This window comes from Eleutherodactylus coqui, chromosome 6, assembly GCF_035609145.1.
Source record: "Eleutherodactylus coqui strain aEleCoq1 chromosome 6, aEleCoq1.hap1, whole genome shotgun sequence".
In the NCBI taxonomy this organism is placed as follows: Eukaryota; Metazoa; Chordata; class Amphibia; order Anura; family Eleutherodactylidae; genus Eleutherodactylus; species Eleutherodactylus coqui.
In genome coordinates, this window is record NC_089842.1 from 232,871,320 (window position 1) to 232,897,938 (window position 26,619).

Consider the following 26,619-nt stretch of genomic DNA (forward strand, 5'->3'; position numbering starts at 1 on the left):
GGTGGTCGATAGATTGCTGGATGCACTTTCTGCCATCCACGACAGGACCTGCTCACACTGCTCATTTTCTAATAAAGGTCTACCGCATGGACCCATTAATTGTGAGATTAATCTGGGTACGCCAGAAACGTGCCTCTCTCCTAATCCCGCAGCAGTCGGCTGCGAAACACCTGGATCAGGAGCTCGGCCTGTGCCCACACCCTGACTTGGGCCTCCGCGTCCTCGCCCGCGTCCACGTCCTCTAGGCCTACCCCTACCCCTCAGCATGGTGTATTACGAGTAGAGCAGAAACAGAACGCTGTAATAAAATGTGCCGCTTATTGGCCTGTGGTTGGGGCTGACTTCGCTTACGGAACGCACAGCAGAGCCAGGAAACACTTTTGCGCAAGCCTGTAGTGAGACGTAGGTGCGTATCACTGAGCTAGTGGAATTCACAGCGCAGAACCAGTCAAGTGGCCAAAGGCCAGTGGTAGGTCTTAAGTATTTTGCTTCTATTTTTTGAAAGGCAGAGCTGATACAGTAGACAGATACTGTTGGCAGCGTATATATGTATACTGTTTCAATGTGGACAGGATGACAGCGGTGATGTAACGGGCAACGCAGAGCCAGGAAACACTTTTGCGCACGCCTGTAGTGAGACATAGGTGCGTATGACTGAGCTAGTGGAATTCACAGCGCAGAAGCAGTCAAGTGGCCAAAGGCCACTAGTAGGCCTTAAGTATTTTGCTTCTATTTTTTGAAAGGCAGAGCTGAGACAGCAGACAGATACTGTAGGCAGCGTATATATGTATACTGTTTCAATGTGGACAGGATGACGGGGTGATGTAACGGGCAACGCAGAGCCAAGAAACACTTTTGTGCAAGCCTGCTGTAACGCTTAGCTGTGTATTAATTAAGACTACTACCCCCAGCAGACACGCAGTACACTGAGGACGGTCACAGGCAGCCCAAATATAGTTTTTTTCCCAAATTTGTTTGAAAAAGCCCACTGCCTACATAGACAGTATATATCTTTCACCTTTCCCACTGTCCCTGCCTCACCAGTACTGGCCCTATACTATGTACAATGACTGCAGACTGAGGGCGCAACGGTCTGCACGGCCGGAAAAAAAAAAATGTGCAACACTGCTAAAAGCAGCCTCAACAGTACTGCACACGGTCAGATGTGGCCCTAAGAAGGACCGTTGGGGTTCTTCAAGTCTAAAATAACTCCTAACACTCTCCCTATAACAGCTACAGCAAGACAGCACTTTCCCTGATCTATGTAAGAATGCATCTGTGGCGAGCCGCGGGAGGGGCAGATTTAAATACTGGGGGGTGACACCTGATCTCCCCAGCCACTCACTGCAGGGGGGTGGGATAGGGCTGGAAGTCACAGGGGGAAGTTGTAATGCCTTCCCTGTCTTTCTATTGGCCAGAAAAGCGCACTAACGTCTCAGAGATGAAAGTGAAAGTAACTCGAACACCGCGTGGTGCTCGCCTCTAGTAACGAGCATCTCGAACACGCTAATACTCGAGCGAGTATCAAGCTCGGACGAGTACGTTCGCTCATCTCTAGTATTGACCAATGATACCCTGTACATCATTATATAGAATTTAGAGTTTATTCTAGTGCATTTTATTCTTGGTAGTCACAGTCCGATTATTTCATCTGCGGGAGCCAATATTTTGATAAATGTTGTTTGAGGTGTCAGACGTTTCTTGAGCATCCTTGACTTGTCCGTTGGCCTTGGAATTTACTTCAGTATATACAACATTCTAAGGGAAAAATAAAATACGTTTATTAAACATTCGAAGTAAGCAGAGGTCTTTGAGAATAGAAACATGGATATAAAGAGATAGAAATTTTCATTGCACAACAAAACCATTGGAGCTGTTCGTGCTTGTTGGAGGACCGGACAATCCTCTCTACCGGTCGTGTGTTGGGTCCATCCCCTCATGCATCTACTGGTCGCAACACCTCCTGTCTGGTCAGATTGCCCCAGGTGTTGGGATATTCAGCGATACAACCATCCAGTTTCTCACATTTTACTAATGCACCCATCTCAGACTGGGAGAAATCTCTTTGATTTTATCATAGATGTATATCTAGTGGTCAACAATCTCTACACCAATGGAAAAAGAGGTCCAACACATACAAGTAGCCTTGGAGAGCCTTTTTATAGGCCAAGGGTGGAACCACTTTCAGGTGGCAAACCCGTTCATCTGATCACGCCACAACTCTAATCATTTGCATATCCGTCTGAGATGGAGCTTCATGCAGAGTTTTGCAGCAAAACAACAACTCCTTCTAGAGACTGGATCTTTTTTTACAAACAGTGTAGATACATAGCAGCAAACACATACAATCTAAATTATAATAAACTCAAGGAAATACTTTAAACTATAATTAGCATAAATAATAAATTAAACAACAAACAGAAATATATAAAAAAAATCAGTATGATAATAATGTAATTACTTTGGTACTGGCATTCCTAAAGTCAGGATCCAATCAGCTTCATGCATAGGAGCTTTTGCCCAATCTCCTCCCCTTACTGGTTTCTTGACATGTTCTATATCCTGCACTTGTAAAGATCTCATACCCAGTTGTGTATATACAAAAATGTCTCGAAACACCCGATATGCTAAGGTCGACTGTGGTTGAAGGTTCAAAAGCTATTATATGATTGGAGACCCAGATTTTTAACTTACGTGTAGTACAATCTACATAGTTCTTATTACAAATATTGCAAGTCATGATGTAAAGGACTTGTGTAAACCTCACACCCTCTTGTAAAATATTAGACAAGGTTTCATCTTGAAACAGAATGGGGAGACGCCTTTCAAAAACAGAAATAATTTCATTATACTGAATATTAACCCCTTCAGTATCAGGTTTATTATTACCATGTCATACCTCACAGGGCAGGGTTTTTAAATGAGTCAACAATGCAATTTAATCTCGCAAGTATTTATTAAAGAATGCAACAATCACATTGCAACATTTTTCTTGTAATGAAAGAATGCATTATAACAATTTTGGAAAATAAAAATAAATACCCCAGAAGATTTCAGATGACAGCTCAGTGCTCTGCACATTTCAGCACTGGAGCTGTCCACGGAAATCTTCCAGGGTTTAACTGCATGGTCAGTGCAGAAAGCCTTGGAGATTTTCCGGGTGTGCCACTAAAGGGGTTAAAGGGAGTAGTAAATATAATCATTTGGGCACTATCCCTAAACTGATGGGCAGCACCCAAATATTGTTCCCTAGTTCTAGCACTGGCTACCACCTTGGCCCTATTAATAGGGTCAGTGCTGTAGCCACGCTGTTTCAACCTATGATCAATCAGCTTGCACTCTGCTTTATAGGAGGGCGTAGATTAGCATAAGCATTGGGCTCTAGCATAATCCCCTAACGGTAGGTTCCTAATGATATAACGCAGGTGGCAAATACTCACATGAAGAAGAGTATTCCCACTTGTAAGTTTTCTATAAAGTGCAGTTGTAACCCATCCTGATAGAATATCCCTGTACATCTAAAAATAGGGTGAAAGATCCATGTGATACAATTTTGAAACCGAACTTTAAATAGTTTTTTAAAATAAAATTTGAAAAAGGAGAAATCTCCGAAGTAAAATCAGATCCCTTGATGATATCCTAGATAAAGAGAAGGTCGTCTATATAATGCTCATACCACTGTACCATGAGGCCGTCTGGGGAGGGAAGTATGCCTTATTTTTTCTATTTTTCTTCATTCCTTGCCCATTACAGAAATATTTGTTTTAATCCTGGAAAACACCTTTAAGCGATTTAGAATACTCAATATAGATGATTTTCAGGTTCAGTTGTTTGTACTACTTACAGATCCATTGTCTTTTGGCATCAGACCTACAAAATAGACAATGAAAACTTTTATAAGAATGTAGGCCTTTAAGTCAACTGAGACATACTCATTATACATAAGAGTGCATATATATATATACATACATATACACACACACACACACACACACACACACACACACACACACACACACACATACACACACACCGTAAACCCTTGAGTAGCATTGCTCTTAACCCATTCCCGCTGCAGGGCGTAAATTTACGTCCTGGGAGAGGGGTACTTCCCGCAACAGGGCGTAAACTTACGTCCTGGAGATAGCGCGGGATCACATATGATCCAGCGCTATCCCGCAGCGGGAGCCGGCTGTCAGTCACAGCCGGCGTCTCGCTGCAGCAGCGGGGGGACATCGGAGATGCGCCCGCCACTTTTAACCCCTTCCCTGCCGCGATCTAAGTAGATCGCGGCAGGGGAAGAGTTCACAGCGGGAGCGCGGCTCCCTCTGTGTCTCCGGCCGGAACTCGCGATGTCATCGCGAGAGCCCGGCCTGTCACCATGGCAACAGGACGCCAGACACTGGCGTCCTGTATTGCCTATGCCTGAGAGCGCTGTATGAGCGATAAGGCATGGGAGAGCAGTAGCTCTGCCATGCCTTATGACAGCGATCATCAGGGCAGTGATTAAAGTCCCTCAGAGGGACACAAACAGTGTAAAAAAAGATTTAAAAAATGTAAAAAAAAAAGAGTAAAAAACCCATTTTTTATGCTTTTTCTCAGATTAGCATAAAAAAAGGTAAAAAAAAAATAAAACCCCACATATTTGGTATTGTCGCGTCCGTAACGATGCGTACAATAAGTTGCACATGCTTTTGACTGTGCACCGAAAAAAACGCTAAAAAAAAAGCTAAAAAACTGAGGCAAAATGCTCATTTTTAGCATTTTGCCTCACTAAAAACGCAATAAAAGTGATCAAAAAAATCTTATGTACGCCAAAATGGTACCAATAAAATCTACAGCTCGTCTCACAAAAAATAAGCCCTCATAGAGCTCTGTACATCAAAAAATAAAAAAGTTACGTGACTTTGAATGCAGCAATTTAGAATAGAAAAAAGATTTCCAAAAAAAAGGGTTTTTATTGCAGAAAAGTGGGAAAACCTAAAAAAAATGTTAGAATTTTGGTATCGTTGTAACCGTACCGGTCTGCAGAAAAAAAATGGAAAGTCTCATTTATGCTGCATGATTAACGGTGTAAAAAAAAAAAAAAAAAAATCTATGGCAGAATTGATGCATTTTCTCTCTCTGCTGTCATTAAAAAAAAAAATAAAATTTACAATATAGTCTATGTACCCAAAATTGGCATCGATAAAAACTACAGTTCGCCACGCAAAAAACAAGCCCTTATACGGCCGCGTCCACGGAAAAATAAAAAAGTCATGGCTTTTGAAAAATGGAGATGGAAAAATACCAAAAAAATCGCTTGGTCCTCAACGCCAAAATAGGCCATGTCATGAAGGGGTTAAGTAAAGCTGTTTTCAACTAAAGTCGATGAGTCAGGGCAGCGGCGGTCCATCAAATAAAGTGGCATTCCTCAGATAAGGGCGCTGACAGCTGCATGACCCCGGGTGCCGCTCAGTGAGCCGGCGCGCAGCTGATGCTGGTCACTTACTGCTTCTCCTGCATCAGCGTGCGCAAGGGCGTAACTATAGGGGATGCAGGGGATGCGGTTGCACCCGGGCCCAGGAGCCTTAGGGGGCCCATAAGGCCTCTCTTCTCCATATAGGGAGCCCAGTACTATAAATAAAGCATTATAGTTGGTGGCCCTGTTACAGGTTTTGCATTGGGGCCCAGAAGCTTGAAGTTACGCCTCTGAGCGTGCGCCTACTCCTCCCCCTCCCCTCTCCACAGTGCACAGTGCCGGCTGAACGTTGCTGTGTCTGCCTGCCTCCTGACACAGTACAGCAGCTGAATCCCCAAAGTGCCGGCTGAACGCTGCCTGCCTCCTGAATCCCCACTGTACTGCAAAATGTAAGTACTGTACAGATGAGTACAGTAAAGAAACGTTTGCAAATAAATACTGCAGTCCTGTGTCAAAGCACAGATAACACAGTGATACCTACTGCTAATGATGTCCCTGCAGTCCTATGTTAAACCACAGATAACACAATAATACATACTGCTAATGATGTCCCTGCAGTCCTATATCAAACCACAGACAACACAGTGATACATACTGCTATATTGATGTCCCTGCAGTCCTATGTCAAACCACAGATAACACAGTGATACGTACTGATATAATGATGTCCCTGCAATGTTAATTTATTCTTTACAGTTGTGTTTTATATTCATTCAGTATTGTTATTGTTTTTGGTATTAAAGACCAGAGTTATTCTATATTAAATGGGGTTTGGTGTGTTTTTTGGAACATCTAGAACCAATTAATTGGATTTACATTAATTCCTATAGAAATGATGTCCTCAACTAACATTGATTTCTACTAAAGTCCATTGCTTCCGGATGGATTAATGACATTAGTTGTGGTTCTACTGTGTATATTATATATATATATATATATATATATATATATATATATATATATATATATATATATATATATATATATATATATATATATATATATATATATATATATATATATATATATATATATATATATATATACACACACATACACACTGTACATTACCACTGTAAAATAAGCCGATGCAGAGCAGCTTTAGTGTTTATTCACAGTTCAAGGGAGATAAATATAAATCCATGTTACATTGGTTGGTGACAATATTATGGAATAAAGAGAATAGGAAATTGGAGAAGTCTTTCACATTCCCTATGATGACTGTCAGGACCGGCGGCTCTCGGGGTTTCCGTGCCCGCACCGCTAGTCCTATTCCTCCGGCTGCAAGGGTGCAGCGCAGGGGATCCCCGGACTTTTTGACCTCCCCTGGCTGCCATAATCCTGGATACTGGCTCCGAGCATGCGCCTCCATGCTCAGGGAGCGGTCGCCTAGGTAGCCAGGGTGCTGGGGACGCAGCAGGTGCCGTTCCGCACCGCGTCCACATTGCCATGACACCTGGGCATGCTTGCTCTGTCTCTGCCTGTCTTTAGCAGGCGCCGGGGGCTGTTTCTTCCTGTGTCCAGTGATTGGGTCCTGCTGCTGTCAGGCTTCCCGCCCCAATCAGCTGCTGGGGCGGGAGTTGTGACAGCATATAAACTGCTCAGTTCCCTTCAGACTTTGCCAGTGTATGTTTGGTCTCCAGCTACACCCGCATACCCTGAATTGATGTCCTTTTTGTGCTCACTTGCTTTGGACCTGGCTTGACTTCACCTGACCACTTGTACCATGTTCTCTCCTGCCTCCGACCCGGATTACCTGACCTGCTTTGTGTTTGTTTTCCTGTATTTGTCTGTGAGTCTGACTCCTGCCCGGCATCCCTAGTGAGCCTAGAGACTGTCGCCCAGTTGTCGCCCTAGGGCCTAGCCTAGGAGGACAAGGAGGTAGAGACAGGGGTTGCGGGTAGGACTAAGGACTTCCACCTGCCCGGACTCCAGTCATGACAATGACACTACAGAAAATGTTGAAACAGTCAAGTGAGCGTGAGCAGATATTTACTGTGCACACTAAATCTACTTAGTGGGAGAGTTCTGTAACAAAGCTTAAGCCATGTCCAAGAGTTCTGTGATATAACTGGACATAGAAGAATATGGTGAAGCCTCTATTCACTTCCTACACTCATATGGACACATTTAGGAGATATTGACCTCATGAAATATATCCACATGGTGGATAATGGAGGTATATTGATAACGATGGGTTGAACAAAAACTTACTTTGTGGCCGACTAGTCATATCAAAGGCTGCATAATTAACTTCACCTTCAGGGGAGTGTTCATTGTCAGAAGCTGAAAAAGAAAAAGCTCAATAAGTAACAACTGAGAGATAACAATTGGTTGGTGGGTAGAGATGAGCGAGTATACTAGCTAAGGCACATTACTCGAGCGAGTAGTGCCTTAGCCGAATATCTCCCCGCTCGTCTCTAAAGATTCAGCTGCCGGCGCAGGTGACAGGTGAGTTGTGGCGGTGAGCTGGGTGAGCGGGGGGGAGAGAGGGAGAGAGAGATCTCCCCTCCGTTCCTCCCCGCTCTCCCCGCCCGCCGCCGCCCCCCCCCCCCCCCCCGAATCTTTAGAGACGAGCGGGAGGATACTCGGCTAAGACACTACTCGCTCATCTCTATTGGTGGGTCATCCAATCCCTCTCTAATCTAATCTGGTCAAAGACATTAGATAACATCTTGGGGCTATATTCTGGCTGACTTTTAGATAATATTTTGCATTAAGAAATCTTCTCAACTTGGACGCATTATTGACTGTTCTTGGCCTTCTGTATCATAATGAATGTTATGAAAATAAATATGAACACTTTTTTGATGTGTCGGTAAAAAGTCACGTGTGATTTCGTATTTTCTTGGATGTATTACAGCTGATGACGATTTAGTGTGATATAGAATACTCAATGCTTGTACATCTAAGAGATGGTCATGTCAACTTCAAGCCTGTGGACTTTGTTATTAAAAACCATTCATTATAATAAATATTTCAGGAATCAAAAAATGGATAAAAAAATGGTGGAATTTTCTATTACCTGGTTGATTGCTGGTTGGTGGTTGGGAGTTATAAGTGGACGATCGGTGTTGATAGCATATGTACAATAATATAAAGATGATCATGAAGAATAGTAACAGTCCCAAACTTACAGATAGTATGATCGTTACAGAAGAATTATTTGACCCATTTGTCCCTATGGAGAGACATAATACATCAAAAGTGACCAGGACAAGATGATAGACTATGGTTAGCTTGTATCGGAAATTTCTGACTTTTTTTTTTACACTGCCGGATGAATGACATGTTATTTCCTCTTAAAAATAATATTGGTCTGGCATACCAAGCCATTATAGCACTTACCCATGTCACTCTAGTTAAATGATATGCCAGTGTATGTTGGTACTGCCCTCCATTGTACTAATAGTACACCTATGAGCCATACCATTAAAACCACTGAGAGGTAAAGTGAAACATGAATTATCTGGTGACAATGGGCCACTGTCAAGGAATTGGATATATCAGGTAGTAAGTGAAGAGTTCCTAAAGTTCTTATGTTGGAAACAAAAAGTTAGAACAAGTGTAAAGATCTGAGCAGCTGTGACAAGGACCAAATTGTGATATGACTGAGCATCTAGAGAAGAGCCAGTCTTGTGGGGTGTTCCCTATATACAATGGTTAGTACCTACCAAACTGGGTACAAAGATCATTGATGTGTGGGGAGTACATTGATCTGCAGAGCAGCACTGGTCCTTTGGGATGCTCTACACCAAAACATCTAGACCATCTCCGATGCACAAAACTTCAGTTGTGCCTTAAAAACACCCTTCTTCAGAGAAGCATACCAAATCTCCTGATCTAATCCCCATCCACAACATGCCCCCTGCCCCTCCCTTTGGCTCCCCACACTTTCCACTTTGCCGGTTGTATATGTACCTTCTGCCCTGTACCTCCTTATCACCCTCTCACTGTTTGTTTCCTAATAACTGAATACCACATGTAATTATCGTACTGTTGGTATTCCCCGTGCCTCATCTCCGGTCCCCGAACCTCCCGTTTCACTCCCACCCAGTTTGTTTCGAAACTACTGTGTGACATATGAAATTGTTGCATTGTTTATGTTCCCCAGTGCTTGAAAGCACTGCGGAATAAGTTGACGCCAAATAAAGATTATTATTAGAGATGAGCGAACCTACTCGTTTCGAGTAATTACTCGATCGAGCACCGCGATTTTCGAGTACTTCAGTACTCGGGTGAAAAGATTCGGGGGGCGCCGTTGGGCGGGTGGAGGTGTGGCGGAGCGAGGGTAGCAGCGGGGAACAGGGGGAGCCCTCTCTCTCTCCCTCTCCCCCCCCCACTCCCCGCTGCAGCCCCCCACTCACCCACGGCGCCCCCCGAATCTTTTCGCCCGAGTACGGAAGTACTCGAAAATCACGGTATTCGGGCGAAAAAGGGGCGTGGCCGAGTAGGCTCGCTCATCTCTAATTATTATTAATATTATCTTCCTTGGTTCGAAAATTGACCAGGCTGGAGAATCTATGCCAGAGATAAAATGTAGGATAGCATTGGGGTTAAGTGCTATGCTAAATATGGACAAAATCGATGGATTTCGGCATAGAAACTAAACACAGGATAGTGCAAACCACTGTTTCCCCCAGAGCCATGTATGGATGTGAAAGCTGAACTGTGAAAAACGTTGATGGAAAGAGGATTGATGCGTTTGAGCTGTGGTGCTGGATATGCCCTGGACAGCGAGAGTAACAGAGAAGTCCTAAATCATATAAGACCCGATATATTACTGGAGGAGAAGATGACCAGATTCAGACTCACAGATTTTGGCCATGTAATGCGAGCAGAGTCGCTAGAAAAATCTATAATGCTTGGATGGATCAGTGGCAAAAGACCTGGCCGCCAAAGAACACGATGGCTGATACTGTCAGAGTTGATACTGGCGTGGAGATCACACAACTGAAATAATCAGTGCAAAACCGAAAAACATGGAGGGAGGGAGGAAGCCTTTAGGGTCGCCAAGGGTCATGAATGACTAAACGGCTTACAACAGGAGAAACTGCTGATAAACTTCCTGCTAGCTTTATATGGGGCAGTGTAATCACAGACTAGTCAAAGTGCCATTGCTGCCCCTGTTCACCACCAAAAATGTATACAATGGGCAAATCAGAACTGGAGCAATGGAAGAAGGCCGTCTGGTGTATCACTTTCGGCATCAAGTGGAAAGCCGGGTGCATCCTCTACCTGGGGCAGAGATGGCACCAGAATGAGAAGAAGGCAAGCCAGTGGGGCAGTGTGATGGACAATGTTCAGCTGGGTGCTTGGCATCATGTGGATGTGACAGACACTTCCAACTTAACATTGTACAGAAATGTACTCCCTTTATAGCAGCAGGAAATCCTAATAGAGCTCTACTAGCCACATTTCAAAAGTTGTTCAGTTGTCTGTTTACATGGCTGCATCACTGACGTATCCGTATAGCCACATGACCAGTGCAGGAATCATTGGCCTCAGTGGTTTTGTTATGTACATCACTGAGGCCAGTGATTGGCTACTGTTGTCATGTGGGGTTTATGGACCTGCAGTGTGGTGGCTGGAGGGAGGGGGGGGGGGATTGGTGGGAATAGGTTTTTTATAGACTTTTCCAGTATTTAGCACATTATTTTGTATATCTTGGATCACGCCATTCATATTCTGTTTATATAGTGATGCTATTAATATTGTATTTGTTTTGTCTACTATTGTTATCACTTGTGCCCAAGTTGAATGTATGAGTGTGCTCCCAAAGGCATGGGTGTAACTATAGGGGATGCAGGGGAGGCGTTTGCATCTGGGCCCATGAGCCTTAGGGGCCCATAAGGCCTCTCTTCTCCATATAGAGAGCCCAGTACTATGAATAAAGCATTATAGTTGGGGGCCCTGTTACAGGTTTTGCATTGGGACCCAAAGCTTCAAGTTATGCCTTTGCCTAAAGGAGTTATCTGACTTTATTTTTTTATATAGTTTTGAGCTCCCCTGCCCAAAGCTATATTTTAGCAATATACTCCCCATAGGGCCGGAATGCTGTTTTGGCTCTCTGGTATCTAACATGTGACATCTCTGGGTCTTCTAGCCTGTTGACATCCCATAAACTGGTCACTTGGGCTTCTAATGGGATGTTAATGTTAATGTCCAATATTGGGGCCCATTACTGGCTGCAGTGGTCACATGGGTAAGCAACCACGTGACTGCCACAATCTAAATAAATAGACTGCCAGCAGACTGGAGCGGCAGCAGGGTGGTGGCAAGGTGGGTATTGGTGTTATTGTTTATATGTAATTCGGCCCCCCACTGCCACTAATGTGTTTTATTAATTTGAAAACCCCTCTAACGCAGAAGCCTAATATTTTGTATTTACTATGAAGCCCATAAATACAATTGGCACCCTCCACACCAGTTACACATAGCGCTCCATGATGTCTAGAAGCCACTTGGCCATGCCCATATCTTTAGATCAGATGATGATAATAAGCCTGACAACAGGCATCAAGATCTTGTATCATTTGATTAATTGTATTGATTTGATTTGATTGTCATGCATTTTATCAAGGGGGAAGGAGGGTGACCATGTGACCGACAATGTTTCATGAGAGTTACCGCAAAATACCTTTCTTTTGATTCATGAACATGTCGCAAGGTGAAAGCTCCTGGGTGATTCCATGCAATGTGCAAGTCTAATACACTAATTCTTACATATTGCATGCCTTACCTTGTATGTTAATATAAAGCCCACAACTTCTCCTCATTGAAGTGTTAATTGAGGTTTTCACTTCACATGTATAATTCCCAGAATCCTCCAGGTTAGCAGACTGAACCTCATATCTATTAGATGACATGAATCCCTGAACCTCCCGTCCATCTCTGTAGAAAGCAAACTGCACTTCTGTAGGGTCTGTGTGTGGATTAAGAGTCGTGTCACATGTCAGGGTCATCGGATCCCCTTCAACTATTAAATCACTGGTCACCGTAATATTTGGATAAGAGAAAAACTCTAAAAATGAAAGAGACAGATGGGAAATATATTATATGGAGGGATTTTATACTTTCCCCAAAACTCACTTCATCCATGCTCCAGGTAGAGGAAGAACATCTCACATGTAGACGACATAACCAGCGTCCATCCTCACCTTCTATCTGGAGTAATCGCTCTTCACTTCTCTTCCTTACTCGGCCATCTTTAGTTTCTACCTCACATGAATATTTCCCAGAATGCTCCAGCTGAACATTGTAGACTTCATAGATATCATTTATACTAAAGTTCTGAACGATCCGTCCTTCTCTGTAGAAAGCAAATCGTAGTTGTGTGTTCTGTCTGGCAGGAGGGAGACGTGTCTCACAATTTACGGTCAGGTTCTCCTTTGTAAAAACTAGATGTCGGGTCACTTCTATTATCGGAATTGTGAACAGCTCTAGAAAAGCAACACACGTAAATGTAATAAAAGGCAGGAAAAATGGGATATTACTATTACCAACAACATATCAGCGTTTGATACAAGAAACATCTACATTTCTTAAAGGGGTTCTGACATGAAAAAAAAAAAATTGTACTCACCCTGCCTGGCCTGGCCCGATCGCCAGGCATGTCCCCTCCAGCCGGCATCTTCTTCTGTGCCTTTAAAGCAGAGCAGGAGCGGTCAAAAAGACCGCTTCCTGCTCTGGTCCGTCCGTCAGGCACTTCCGAGGTCAACGGACGGACCGCCACAGCAAGCACGTCACAAGCAGTGCTTGCTGTGGGCGGCCCGTCCGTCCGGCTGAACTCCGGAGTGCTGAGCATGCGCAGTGGAGACGCGGGCCGTCCTGACTCCTGTCAGAGGGCACCTCTCCACTGCGCATGCGCGCGATCCCGGAGCGGCGCGGCTGCTGGAGAAAGAAGACTGCCTGCCGGGAGGCATACTAGCACTTTCTGCTTAGGTTAAGCAGCGCTGCTGATTAGAGCCACCTGATTGGCTCTTCGGCACCACGTGACTGCACAGCGTGCACCAAGCAGGTGGCTCTAGTCAGGCTGCTTAACCTAAGCAGAAAGTGCTAATATGCTGCCGGGAGATGACCCCCCGATGTCAACAACAACAGGAGAACAGGTAAGTGTTATCTTTTTATGCTTTAGCAGCCATTAACCCATGGGTTCCCTGGGTCCATTAGGCACACCAGGGAACAATGGCTGCTAAAGCATAAAAAAATGATTCATGTCAGAACCCCTTTAAGCCCTTACTGACAAAGCCTGTTTGTGTCTTAATGGCCATCTGATTTTTCATTACCTTTTCATTGTCGTGTTCCTAGAGCCATACATTTTTACTTTTTTCATCAACATAGCCTTATGAGGGCTTGTTTTTTGTTGCAGACATATTTTTTTTTTACAGGGGCTCAGCTCTCTTGAACCTCTTGCTTCCACCAGCTTTATTTCTCATATACAGCAAACATCTTGTGAAACATACACAATCTCATGGTTGACAACCCACAGGGCCACTGTGATTATTCCCCCACCCGGTGTTTCTAGAGGACGTCCTCCTCTGTCAGACATTTGTAATGCCCCATGACTGGTCCAGATTGGACCACAGGCTCCCAGTCCTGATAATGCTGCTATAGCCTCTCTCTCTGGCTGGCAGCCGGCTTTCCCCTGAGTGCGGCAGTAACTGATCCTTTTATGTTACTTCCAGACAAACCCACAGATGTTGTCTCTCTCTTCAGGTACCAGAATGCCTGTCTACATCCCCACACAGTCCATTCTGTGTACGGCCTGAGAGCATACAGTTTTTTCTGTTTTACTATTTTTATACACTAAACACATTTTCTAAAGATTTGGTATTTTCAGCGCTGCATTCCAAGAGCCATAACATTTTTTTTTTTCCATCTAGAGAGCTCTGTGAGGACTTGGTTTTGTGGGATGAACTCTAGTTTTCATTTATGTCATTTTTGGGAACATAAAAGCATTTTGATTGCTTTTTATTCAATTTTTTCTAAATGCGAGATTTACAAAATCTACCATTCTGGAATGTGTTTTATTTATTTTTAACAATGTTCACCATGTGGTATGAATATGTTAAATTAATTTTGCAAGTCAATACCACATTTAAATTTAAATAGTTGCTTTCTGCTACTTTTTCACGCTTTTCTATTGACGCATTCAATGACCCCTAATAATTTTTTCCCATCAAGGTTTTTTTTGTTTTTTTGCAGGACGAGATGTACTGCTCAATGGCACCATCTGTTGAACCATCTGACTTCTTGTTCACTTTCTATTTTGCTTTTTTGTGAGGCAAGATATGCAAACTCTAATATGTTTTTCATATCTTTTTCACAACTTGCACTGCACAGGTTAAATAATGTACTACTTTTTTCAAGTTGATCATTCTGAACGCAGCGATACCAAATTTGCTGTGACGTTTTTGTTTTTTTTAACATATTAGGAGGAAGGGAAAAGTGGGGTTCTACCTTATTTATCTTTATTTTTTGTACATTTTCTTCTATTTTTTACACCTCTTTTTTTAATCTTACTTCAATCTCTATAGGGGTCTTGAAGTTCACCACATTTAATTGTTGTTATAATATACTACAATACTTCAGTATTGCAGTGCATTACACAGTCTATGCAGTTTAGTGTCACGTTTTCTACAAACATGCGGTAACTGTATTCCTGAAATCAACACATGGGAACTGTTCACAACACAGAACGCAGATAGCAAACAGTAAGTGGAAAGGAGAGAACAAAAGGAGATGATAACTCTCCCTATGGGATACGAACAAGTAATAGTCCCTACCTAAATGATGAATGTACCGCTCTGATAAGGACGCACTCACACATGAACCTGGGGCTCTCACTATCCCTGTAACCTGGAGATAAAGATACCACAATACCAATGAACACTCCACTATAAATCATACACAGAACTTATCTTTTGGAGAAATACCGAATCCTATCTTTGAATGCATCACTGAACACAGTTATGATCTCCTACACTTCCTGAAGAAGACTGCAAGAACAATTGAATAGCACAGAGCCAAGCAGGAAATAAAACCCCTACCTAGTAGCCCTCAGGTGTACTCCAACAGCAACACACCCAAAACCATTCCCACCAGTGCCAGAGGACACAAATAAAACCACTAGCAGAGTAAAACTCAAGCCTACACAACATTCAGACAGAGGCCACTGTAGATGGCAGATTCAGAGGCCATCTTCAAGCATCTGGGCTGAGCTTGGACCCCTCCACTGCTGTATCTGCTACATAGTCCATTAATACTAAATCCTACCCCTTACCTGTATGGCACCCCTTAGCTTATCCCCAGCCAGACATAAAAATGAATAAAAGTCTTGCAGGCGGCATGAAGATTTGTGGTTTCTTCCTCACTAATTTCTAGGTCATCTCAGTAATGGCCTTCATCCGTGAATGCTGGGGAGACTTGGGGACCATTCATTGCTCTTGCTCACTATTCCCTGTATATAATCGCATGGGGGAAGTTCTGTATATCATGCTTACCTCTTATATTAATGTATAAATATTACAATTTTTTTTACTTTGATGTAGCATCACATAAATATCTACCAGAATCCTCTAAATGAACAGATTGGACTCCATATTTATTGGATGTGCTGGATGTGCTATACCCCGGAATATTCCATCTTGTAAGGAGAGTGTCCCCTACTCTTTAGGAGTGTTATCACATTTGATTTGTTGCTTTACTTTTGGTTGTTCATTTCTGGGTACACTGTGCCTTTAACGGTGCGGAGCACAGATCCAGGAGGGAGTTCCAGAGGCAGGATGGGCTGACTCTCCTCGACTTTGATGTTCTTCCAGGGAAGAGGCTTCAGGCCGGAATAGAGAGAGAACATAAAAGAGGAAGATGCAGCTGCTGATGCTTGTTATTTAGGCCTACATTGATGTTTGGTAGATCGCATTGCCTGCAATGCCCTTCACTTTAGGCTCTGCATTCATGCAAGTAGAAAGGGGACACTGTTTCCTTTACGAGGAAGACCAGCCATGAACTAGGATTTGGCTTTGTCTGGGACTTCTGGGAGAGTGATAAAATATTTGTACATCCTTTGTCTGTGGCCCAATCATTCAAATTAACAAGATTTACAGGTTGGGGTGCAGATTTTTTTAGACTAGAATGAGTAAACGTTGAAGAATTTGGACAGCAGCAGTTCACCACCCAGGAGAGAGACAAGGTTGCTTACCAGTAAGGGAAACGATTGGGACTTGGACACTGAATTAGAGCTTTGTGTGGTAGCCAGGCTCGGACCAATTAAGGAGAGACAATGGGGAAACAAAGATGGCTGTCATATGCTGGCTCTACTGTCCCTCTCTGGAATATCCTGACGCGGCCTGGCACAGCTGCGCACAGAGGCAAAATAAATGATAACGTTTGATATAAAATTATGTAAATGTAATATCTTCGTGATGCCAGTGCCCCTTCTGAGGGATAAATCACCCGAGTCAAATAAAAGAGTCCATAATCAAGGTGTAGTTTTAAAACCGGAGGCACATGGTTTTCTTTTACTCCCAGTTTCCAACTTTGACTTTTCCAAGAACAAAATACGACAAACAGTCTTAAATAAAACAACTTTGGAACATTTTCTCTCCTGCACCCTCTCCAACACATTTGAAATTAGGAGTTACTCCTCTCTCGAAGCTCAGATGTCATCAGTCTCAGTTATCTGAAGGAAGAACGTTCGGGAGAACACTCCTAACATGGAGGGGAAAACACATACCATCCTTTCATTACTTGCTATGTTCCTTGTCTCCACTTCATGAAGTGATTGATTACAACGGACTCATTCTCCGACCGACCGTAGCGGAGTCAGTCTCATTTCTCCATTATGTAGTTAAGCAGGGGCGTATGTACCAATGTCCACCAACTATTTCTACAGGATCCAACCTCTGAGCTCTAGTCCCCAGAGGAGATATGTCCCATTAGAAGGGGCCTGGGGCTCCTCCTCACACATCCTCCTCTACCGACTATATCTCTCTTCTTCCTGCTAAAACCACCCCACCCTCTCTAACAAACAATCCCACCACACAGAGTGGGCTAGGGAGACCGACACTACGACATCCCCAAGATTATAGTTAAAGAAGTATGGCAGCATCCAGGTGTATATAAAAGTAAAAAACTCTTTATTATTGGGAGAATAATGAGATTTTTACTTTTATATGCACCCGGATGCTGCCATACTTCTTTAACTACTTGGCATTCAATACGGAATTAGTCTGATCTGTGTGTGGCTGGTGGATCTACCTCTGGGATCCAACCACAGTTGTGGGTTTGTTTATTTGTGCTGCTGGCAACTTTCTATATCACCAAGATTACAGACACCAACACAAGACATAGACCAACATAACTACACATACAAAGCACACAAACAATCCCACTGGGGTAGACAAGCACCAACCAGAGGTACTCTAACTCTGGGCTACTACATTCGCACCAACAAATTTAGTAGCCCAATTTATCAGAGCCCACCATAGTTTATCAGAGTCCACCATAGTTTATCAGAGTCCACCATAGTTTATCAGAGTCCACCATAGTTTATCAGAGTCCTGCCTTCCAACTAAGTAATTTTGGCATCTTGTCAGCTATAACTTAGTAATCATCCAACCATTCTGGTAGCTTATGGAAGAAATGATGTCAGTCATCAGTAATTATGAAGCTGGTGTACATGTGAAGGAGAGAGCATTTATGCTTCTATAGCAGACCTGATCCTGTATATTTTGAAAGTATACCAATTTTTGGCTTTTCCTGTATACTACCGACTTATGACAGATATGAAATGATTTGTGTGTAATACGATAAATGAGTTTTTAATAGATCGTGGAGCTGGGAGGGACTGGGGAAGTTGGTCACTGATATATAGTTACTAGAGATGAGCGAGCTTACTCAATCGAGCATTGTTCTTAGCGAGTATCTCCCCGCTCGGAAGAAAAGTTTCGGCTGCTGGCGCAGGTGACAGGTGAGTTGCGGCAGTGAGCAGAGGGGAGCGGGGGGGGAGAGAGGGAGAGAGAGATCTCCCCTCCGTTCCTCCCCGCTCTCCCCGCCCGCCGCCAGCAGCCGAATCTTTGCTCCCGAGCGGGCAGGTACTCGCTAAGGGCAATGCTCGCTCATCTCTATTAGTTACACATTTTTACTAAAATGGTTAAAAGTTGCAAAGGTGCAAAGTATCTCTGACAATACTGTTAGACTGTATATGGACATAATATGAACTCAACTGACCACAATTGATTTAGCTCTGGCTAACCCAAAGCACAGTCTGTAGGATTTCTCTGACCTCCATTGTATTGTATCTCAATTTATTGTGAACTTTCAGTTTGTAGAATTCCAGTCTCCAAATTCAGCTACAAATTTGCTGCATTTGACCCAAATCTCACTAGGGCACAACTTGCATCATACAACACATGGACACTCAGTCCATATGCACATTACATGTCCTATTCTCATGTAAGACTCACACAAAATTAAACATGTAGCAATTTTTCAAACTTGGATCATCAGGGCAAGTAAAAAACTCATTGCGTACTAATGAACTGGTTCTTTTTAGGTGCAGGTTCTGCTCTTCTTGGACATGGACAGTACTGATGCGAGAATATCGGCCATGTAAATAGGGCCTAAGCAATAATTACAGATGGCCGGTCAGGAGACAATGTGACTCCATCAGTATACAGACGCTTCCGGATAATTCTTATATAACTGATCCTGGACTTACCTTCCACAGATACAGAAACTGTATCTCTGGGAAAGAACCGAATACCATTGATTAGTTTCTCACATCTGTAAGTCCCGGCAGTCGTCCCGTCTACATTTCCAATTTGAAGCACTGCATTCTCTGTCCAGTCTGTAATGACGCTGTTATCTTTGTAGAATCTTGTCTGTTCTTCTAGGTATATGAGACGGTGGTGACATCTTATATTTATGTCATCTCCTTCATAGACATATAGCGGGGTCTGCAGGATGACCCAACCTGTAATACAGAATGATATAAGATGAGGCGACATATATGATGTGTTATCAGTCTGTGTGATACAATGTGTTACCTTGTGTCTATATGTATGACCCGGTAGATTTACTTACCATTGCTGACGTCCAGTCTGGCAGGGTCACTTATTTCTCCAGTACTGGTCTGACATCGGTAACTTCCACTATGTGATATTCTAGCTCTTTGTATTGTATAGGATTTTCCATTGTATACATTAGAATAGTCTTTGTACCATATATAATTCGGCCCCCCTCCTATAGTAGAGCCCCCATCACAGGTCATCGTTATAGACTCTGTGGTAAATATCCTCTTGTAGTTTGGAGAGAAGGTCACCGCAGGTCTGATGGCGGCTCCTATAAGACATCATGTATTATATAGAGGACTTGTAGACACAATGACCTGCACATTCTTCATATCTTCATAGTACAGATTAGGACCATAACATGTACATAATGTGCAGTCCCCATAGAAACAGCCATCATCTGCCGAAACCACCAGGTCTATAGCTAAATCACCAACCCCATAAACCACCAGGTCTATAGCTAAATCACCAACCCCATAAACCACCAGGTCTATAGCTAAATCACCAACCCCATAAACCACCAGGTCTATAGCTAAATCATCGACCCCATAACCCTTCACAGCTGTTATACAGAACCTGCCAATATGATGATCAGTATGGTGTTCTATCAGATCTGGGCACACCTGTATAACTGTAATAGTCACCTACTAATGTGTCATGGATTCTATGTAAGGTATTCACTAGTATATTCTTCATTATATTTCATACATTTTAAGAGAGAACTCCACACAAAACTTGATAACTAAGCCAGCCAGTGAAGGTTCCCTTTACTTTGAAGATGAAATGAGCCTATATGCATCCATAATGGAGTGATTAGACCCAGTCAGTGGCATAGTAATAGCGGTCACAGGGGTCACAATTGCACAATTGCCCAATGACAAGTGAAGTGACTTAAATTGATTAGCTAGAGATAATAGCACATGTTGAGGGGATATACTAAGCAGCAAATTATCACTTGGGTCTTGAGGGTGATGTGTTGGAAGCAGGAAAAATGAACATTTAACTATCTGAGCAGCTCTGACAAGGGCCACATGTGATGTGTAGATGACTGGTTAGAGCATGGTCATAAAGTCTAGTGTTGTGGGGTGTTCCAGGTATGTAGTGTTCAATACCTACCCTAAGTGGTTCAAGGTTGTGCAACTTTGAACTAGCAACAGGGCCATTGGTGCCCAGGTGTCAGATCACACAGGGCATCACAGTTCTCTGGATATAGGGCTGTGTAATTGCAGACCAGTTAAAGTGCCCTTAGTGACCCCAGTCAAAAACAGAACTGGACCGTGTAGCAGTGGAAGAAGGCAGACTGGTCTGATGAATCATATCTTACATCATGTGGATGCCAGATGCATGTGCGTCATTTAAATGAGTAAGAGATGGAACCAGGATGCATTATGGGAAGAAGATAAGCCTGCAGGAACAATATAATGGGCAATGTCCTGCTGGGTACTTGGGTGCTGGCATCACGGGGTGTGACATGTTCTACCTGCCTAAACATTGTACAGACATATATACCCCCGTCATGACATCAGAATTCCCTAACGGCAGTGCTCTACAACAGTAGGATAATGCCCACTGCCACACTGCAGAAACTGATCAGCAAAATGGCAAAGACTTCATGGTGATGATTTGGCCTCCAGACTTCCAGATCTCAAATCCAATGGAGCATCTGTGGGATGTGATAGAAAAACAAGTCTGAGGCAGCAATGAGCAATTCACAGGACTTACTGGATCCAAAGCTAATGCTGGCGCCAGCTTTTCTTCTGCAATACCACAGGACACATTGTGGGTCAGAGCTGATACCGCGGGAAGCTTTGTGGGTCAGAGCTGATACCGCAGGACGCTTTGTGGGTCAGAGCTGATACCGCAGGACGCTTAGTGGCTCCGAGCTGATACCGCAGGACGCTTTGTGGGTCCGAGCTGATACCAAGGGACGCTTTGTGGGTCCGAGCTGATACCAAGGGACGCTTTGTCGGTCCGAGCTGATACCACGGGACGCTTTGTGGGTCCGAGCTGATACCACGGGACGCTTTGTGGGTCCGAGCTGATACCACAGGACACTTTATGGGTCTGAGCTGATACCACAGGACACTTTATGGGTCTGAGCTGATACCACAGGACACTTTATGGGTCTGAGCTGATACCACAGGACACTTTATGGGTCTGAGCTGATACCACAGGACACTTTATGGGTCTGAGCTGATACCACAGGACACTTTATGGGTCTGAGCTGATACCACAGGACACTTTATGGGTCTGAGCTGATACCACAGGACACTTTATGGGTCTGAGCTGATACCACAGGACACTTTATGGGTCTGAGCTGATACCACAGGACACTTTATGGGTCTGAGCTGATACCACAGGACACTTTATGGGTCTGAGCTGATACCACAGGACACTTTATGGGTCTGAGCTGATACCACAGGACACTTTATGGGTCTGAGCTGATACCACAGGACACTTTATGGGTCTGAGCTGATACCACAGGACACTTTATGGGTCTGAGCTGATACCACAGGACACTTTATGGGTCTGAGCTGATACCACAGGACACTTTATGGGTCCGAGCTGATACCACAGGACACTTTATGGGTCCGAGCTGATACCACAGGACACTTTATGGGTCCGAGCTGATACCACAGGACACTTTATGGGTCCGAGCTGATACCACAGGACACTTTATGGGTCTGAGCTGATACCACAGGATACTTTTTGGGTCCGAGCTGATACCGCAGGACACTTAGTGGCTCCGAGCTGATACCGCAGGACACTTTGTGGGTCCTGAGCTGATACCGCAGGACACTTAGTGGCTCCGAGCTGATACCACAGGACACTTAGTGGGTCCGAGCTGATACCACAGGACACTTTGTAGGTCCGAGCTGATACCACAGGACACTTTGTAGGTCCGAGCTGATACTATAGGACACTTTATGGTCTTGTGGAATCCAGGCCTTGATGGGTCAGAGCTGTTATACTCGTATGAGGGGACCGACACTATATGTGGCAGGAAGTTACGGCTGATTGGTAAATAAGATACTGCTTTATAGAATGAAGGATGTAATAACAAAGTCGGTAACTTACCTTCCTGTATGACAACCAACACTAGAAAAAAGAATAGAAAAAGAGTTATCGATCAGATATTGTATAGTCCTGGAACATTTCTTCATTGAGATGATTACATCTTAGGGTCACTATTACAGTAAATGCATACTTAGAGGCTTTACTAGAACCCAACAGAGTTTCCAATACTAATTTCAACTTAACTGTTATTCACCTCCTAAAAGGTTCTTTTTTTAACATTTTTTAGTGCCCAACCAGAAGGTGTGAATAGATAAAATATCCTGTGGATGGAGATCTGGAGAGAATGTCATGAAGGATGCTGATAGCGATTAGTCCTTACAGTGTCCTATGACTGATCGGATCCATTTATCTGTATTGTCACCTTCTGTGTACATTGTTACTCATCTTTCTGGTATATGTTACTTCTATCTAAAACCAGGAGATGATACGGAGGCAAGAAACAAAATGAAAGCATTCTGTTTTTTTCTAAATCATTTAACTCAATGAGAAAAAAACCTGATGAGTTAAAGGGGTTGTCTCGCGCCGAAACGTTTTTTTTTTTTTTTTTGCATAGGCCCCCCGTTCGGCGCAGGACAAACCCAAGGGATGTGTTAAAATTAAAAAAAAAGATATTACTTACCTGAATCCCCGCTCTGCGACTTCTTCCTTCTTCCTACTTCTTCCTTCTCCAAGATGGCCGCCGGGATCTTCACCCACAATGCACCGCGGGTCTTCTCCCATGGTGCACCGTGGGCTCTGTGCATTCCATTGCCGATTCCAGCCTCCTGATTGGCTGGAATCGGCACACGTGACGGGGCGGAGCTACGCGATGACGCGTAGAAGGGGGCGGAGCCAGAACGCCGCTCGTGCCCGGATTGACCAGAAGGGAGAAGACCCTTCTGCGCAAGCGCGTCTAAAAAAGCAAGAAGACCCCGAAATTAGACTGAGCCATGGAGACGGGGACGCCAGCAACGGAGCAGGTAAGTGAATAACTTCTGTATGGCTCATATTTAATGCACGATGTACATTACAAAGTGCATTAATATGGCCATACAGAAGTGTATAGACCCACTTGCTGCCGCGGGACAACCCCTTTAATTTTAGTTTTACTTCCATTTTTCTCTGCTGCTGTGTTCCAAAAACTGAGACAAAATCATTGAACGGAGGTTAAACCCCAGTGTAAACATCTATCTATGAGAGTGAGTCAAGAATGATCCGCACTCCAGTTATATTAGACCTTCTGTTGGCTGCAGTCTTACCAACACTTTCCATTGTAGGTCGCCAACCCCCCCTTCACTGCTGTGCAGGTCTGAACATGTTACGCTTGTTAATTTGTGACAGCAAAGCAAGAAAAAATGGCTGCTCCACTAGTGACTTACACGAAATAACAGCGTCGGGCAGGGATTTGTTTCGTGTGGCCTGAGGGTGCGTTTGGTACCGATATTTATTGAAGACTTTCTGCGCCGCATGAAAAAAGTGCTTTGTTGCAAGAAGTAGGTATAAATGGATAGAGAAGTACCAGGAAGGTCACACAAGTGTCAGCCATGAAGTAGGAGCCGGACGCCCGTCCATGTCCATGACTGATGACAACATGAGTGTTCAAGTGAACTGATTTTTTGGATCATTTTAAGGTGTTAATGCAGCGTCCGAGGAGCGGGCCTCAGCCTAGGAGACAGTGTGGTGTAGATGTAGGCCTTGTCACGGTGACTCTACTGTAACCAGGGATAGTCCAAGGAGCCCATTGCAGGCTATTAAAATTAGGTTAACCTACTGAGGGGTTACCTTAGTCCACTTATGTCATGGGTGACGCCATCGTTCCTTTCTCCGCAGTGATCTCTCGAAGTGGGAATAAAGAGTCTACACGCGGGGTTGAGGTTTTTAAAGGCAGAACCGGGAACGGTCGGTATAGCCATTTACTTAAACACACTTGTAGTCAAGTTCAATACAGTCCACACTTGACATCCACTGGCAGACTAGGTTGTGCAGGAGAACACATGGTGTGACACGGAGGAAACACGGGAGAACAGAGTGACTTACACAGGCCAAGTTATCTGTGAATCTCTGGTCCCGGACACTTCCTCATGAACACTTCACCAACTCTCTACTGCAGAGGTCCCCAACTCCAGTCCTCAGGGACCACCAACAGGTCATGTTTTCAGGATTTCCTCAGTGTTGCACAGGTGATGTAATTATTGTCGGTGCCTCAGACATTGCCACAGGTGTTCTTACTATAGGATATCCTGAAAACATGACCTGTTGATGGTCCCTGAGGACTGGAGTTGGGGACCTCTGCTCTACTGGTATACACTCATGGAGTAATAGATCTGCACCCAACACTGCACAGCAGGAACTCGCACTTATTGCAGCATTTCACTCTCCTACTTCTCAATATAGGGAAGAAGAAGGGGGTCCACAGCACACGTCTTCTATCCTCTCGGCCTCTTCCATATCCACTACACACAGACTAAAGGTGTCTGTGTGCAGGCCAGCTTCTCTCAGGACTAACAGGTGAATCGGACCAGCTAAGACAAACTCCAACAGACACACTTTCACTCATGCCCCTTGCAACCACATGTATAAAACAAGGTCACATGACAAACAAATAGATACTTTACCAGACATAACCCAGACAGTAACCCATTCAGTGCTGCAGCTATGCAATACACGTCATATTCACTCACATGGAACACATTGACAATACACAAAAGCACAAGACTACATAGACCATCCAGAAACTTCCATACACTAACTTCTGTACATTACACCTATAGTCCTGACCTTGACCCAAATAATGTAAAAATGTAAGAATAATGTAGTTGCCTTTTGTGAAAGTTGATTAAAATAAAATCTACAGCCACAATGCGGATAATATTTGACTCATCCTCATTTCTATAAATTAGTATAACAACTTTATTGTAATTGATTGTCCTGAAAACAATCTGCGACCATCAGATAGTTATATGGAGGTTCAGTAATAATGGATATTCTAAGACATTTGTTTTTGATGATTTTGGTAATAGAGATCTAGTAACCATACGTTATTAGTACATGCAGTATTTTCTGTCATCGTGTAAGTATTAGGCTGCATTCCCACGAACGTATATCAGCTCGGTTTTCACGCCGAGCCGATATACGTCATCCTCGTGTGCAGGGGGGGGGGGGAGGCTGGAAGAGCCCAGGAGCAGGAACTGAGCTCCCGCCCCCTCTCTGCCTCCTCTCCACCCCCTCTGCACTATTTGCAATGAGAGGAGGCGGGACGGGGCGGGGCTAAGTGGCATGAATTAGCCCCGCCCCTGCCCCGCCTCTCCCCATTGCAAATAGTGCAGAGGGGTGGAGAGGAGGCAGAGAGGGGGCGGGAGCTCAGTTCCTGCTCCTGGGCTCTTCCAGCCTCCCCCCCTGCACATGAGGACGACGTATATCGGCTCGGCGTGAAAACCGAGCCGATATATGTTCGTGGGAATGCACCCTTAAATAGTTTATATAGTGCATAATGCGTTTTCCCTCTTCTAATATAATAATACTGCTGCTATTATAGAATGAACTCAAGCTAAGCTAGATGCTTTGGATTTTTCCATCTTGGTTGCTTGTTTTTTGATCCAATCAATGTAAAATGCTGACTCAGGAAAAAAACTGATGAAAAAATTGTCTGCATACTCAGCTGTTGCAAAACAAATTGCACAGATTGAGTAGAAACAAAGACACAAGTATGTGCCAAAGTTGATTCATTGGAACCTCCATAAAAGCTACCCTCTGCCCACAATGAAGAACTGGTGCACCAAAATACTGAAAAAGTAATTGAAAATTAAATAGTAAAATTACTGTGGGATTTCAGTATAGAAACAGACAATGTCTCGGTCCATAACACTCCTGAGTTGACCATCAGTAAAAAGAAGAAAATGTGGCTCTTCGGCACTGCTATACCAGGTGATGGCGTCGATGAGTAACAACCACAGGAAATGACCAAATATGAAGACATGAAGGTTGAAATACACCGTCTCCGGCACAAACCGGCAGTGGTTGTCCCAG

The 26,619-nt window shown here is 43.9% G+C and overlaps 1 protein-coding gene across 1 annotated transcript; it reads right to left on the reverse strand.

The window, feature by feature from the left end:
* Positions 1–1,619: 1,619 nt before the first annotated feature.
* LOC136571896 (high affinity immunoglobulin gamma Fc receptor I-like) lies at positions 1,620–19,736 on the reverse strand. The gene is made up of 7 exons (XM_066572513.1): positions 19,550–19,736; positions 19,185–19,439; positions 12,622–12,903; positions 12,204–12,485; positions 7,676–7,747; positions 3,845–3,870; positions 1,620–1,758 (listed from the first exon to the last, which is right to left on the reverse strand). Exons 1-7 carry the CDS (start codon positions 19,734–19,736, stop codon positions 1,648–1,650), a joined length of 1,215 nt encoding a protein of 404 aa, XP_066428610.1. The 3' UTR covers positions 1,620–1,647.
* Between the last annotated feature and the right edge of the window lie 6,883 nt (positions 19,737–26,619).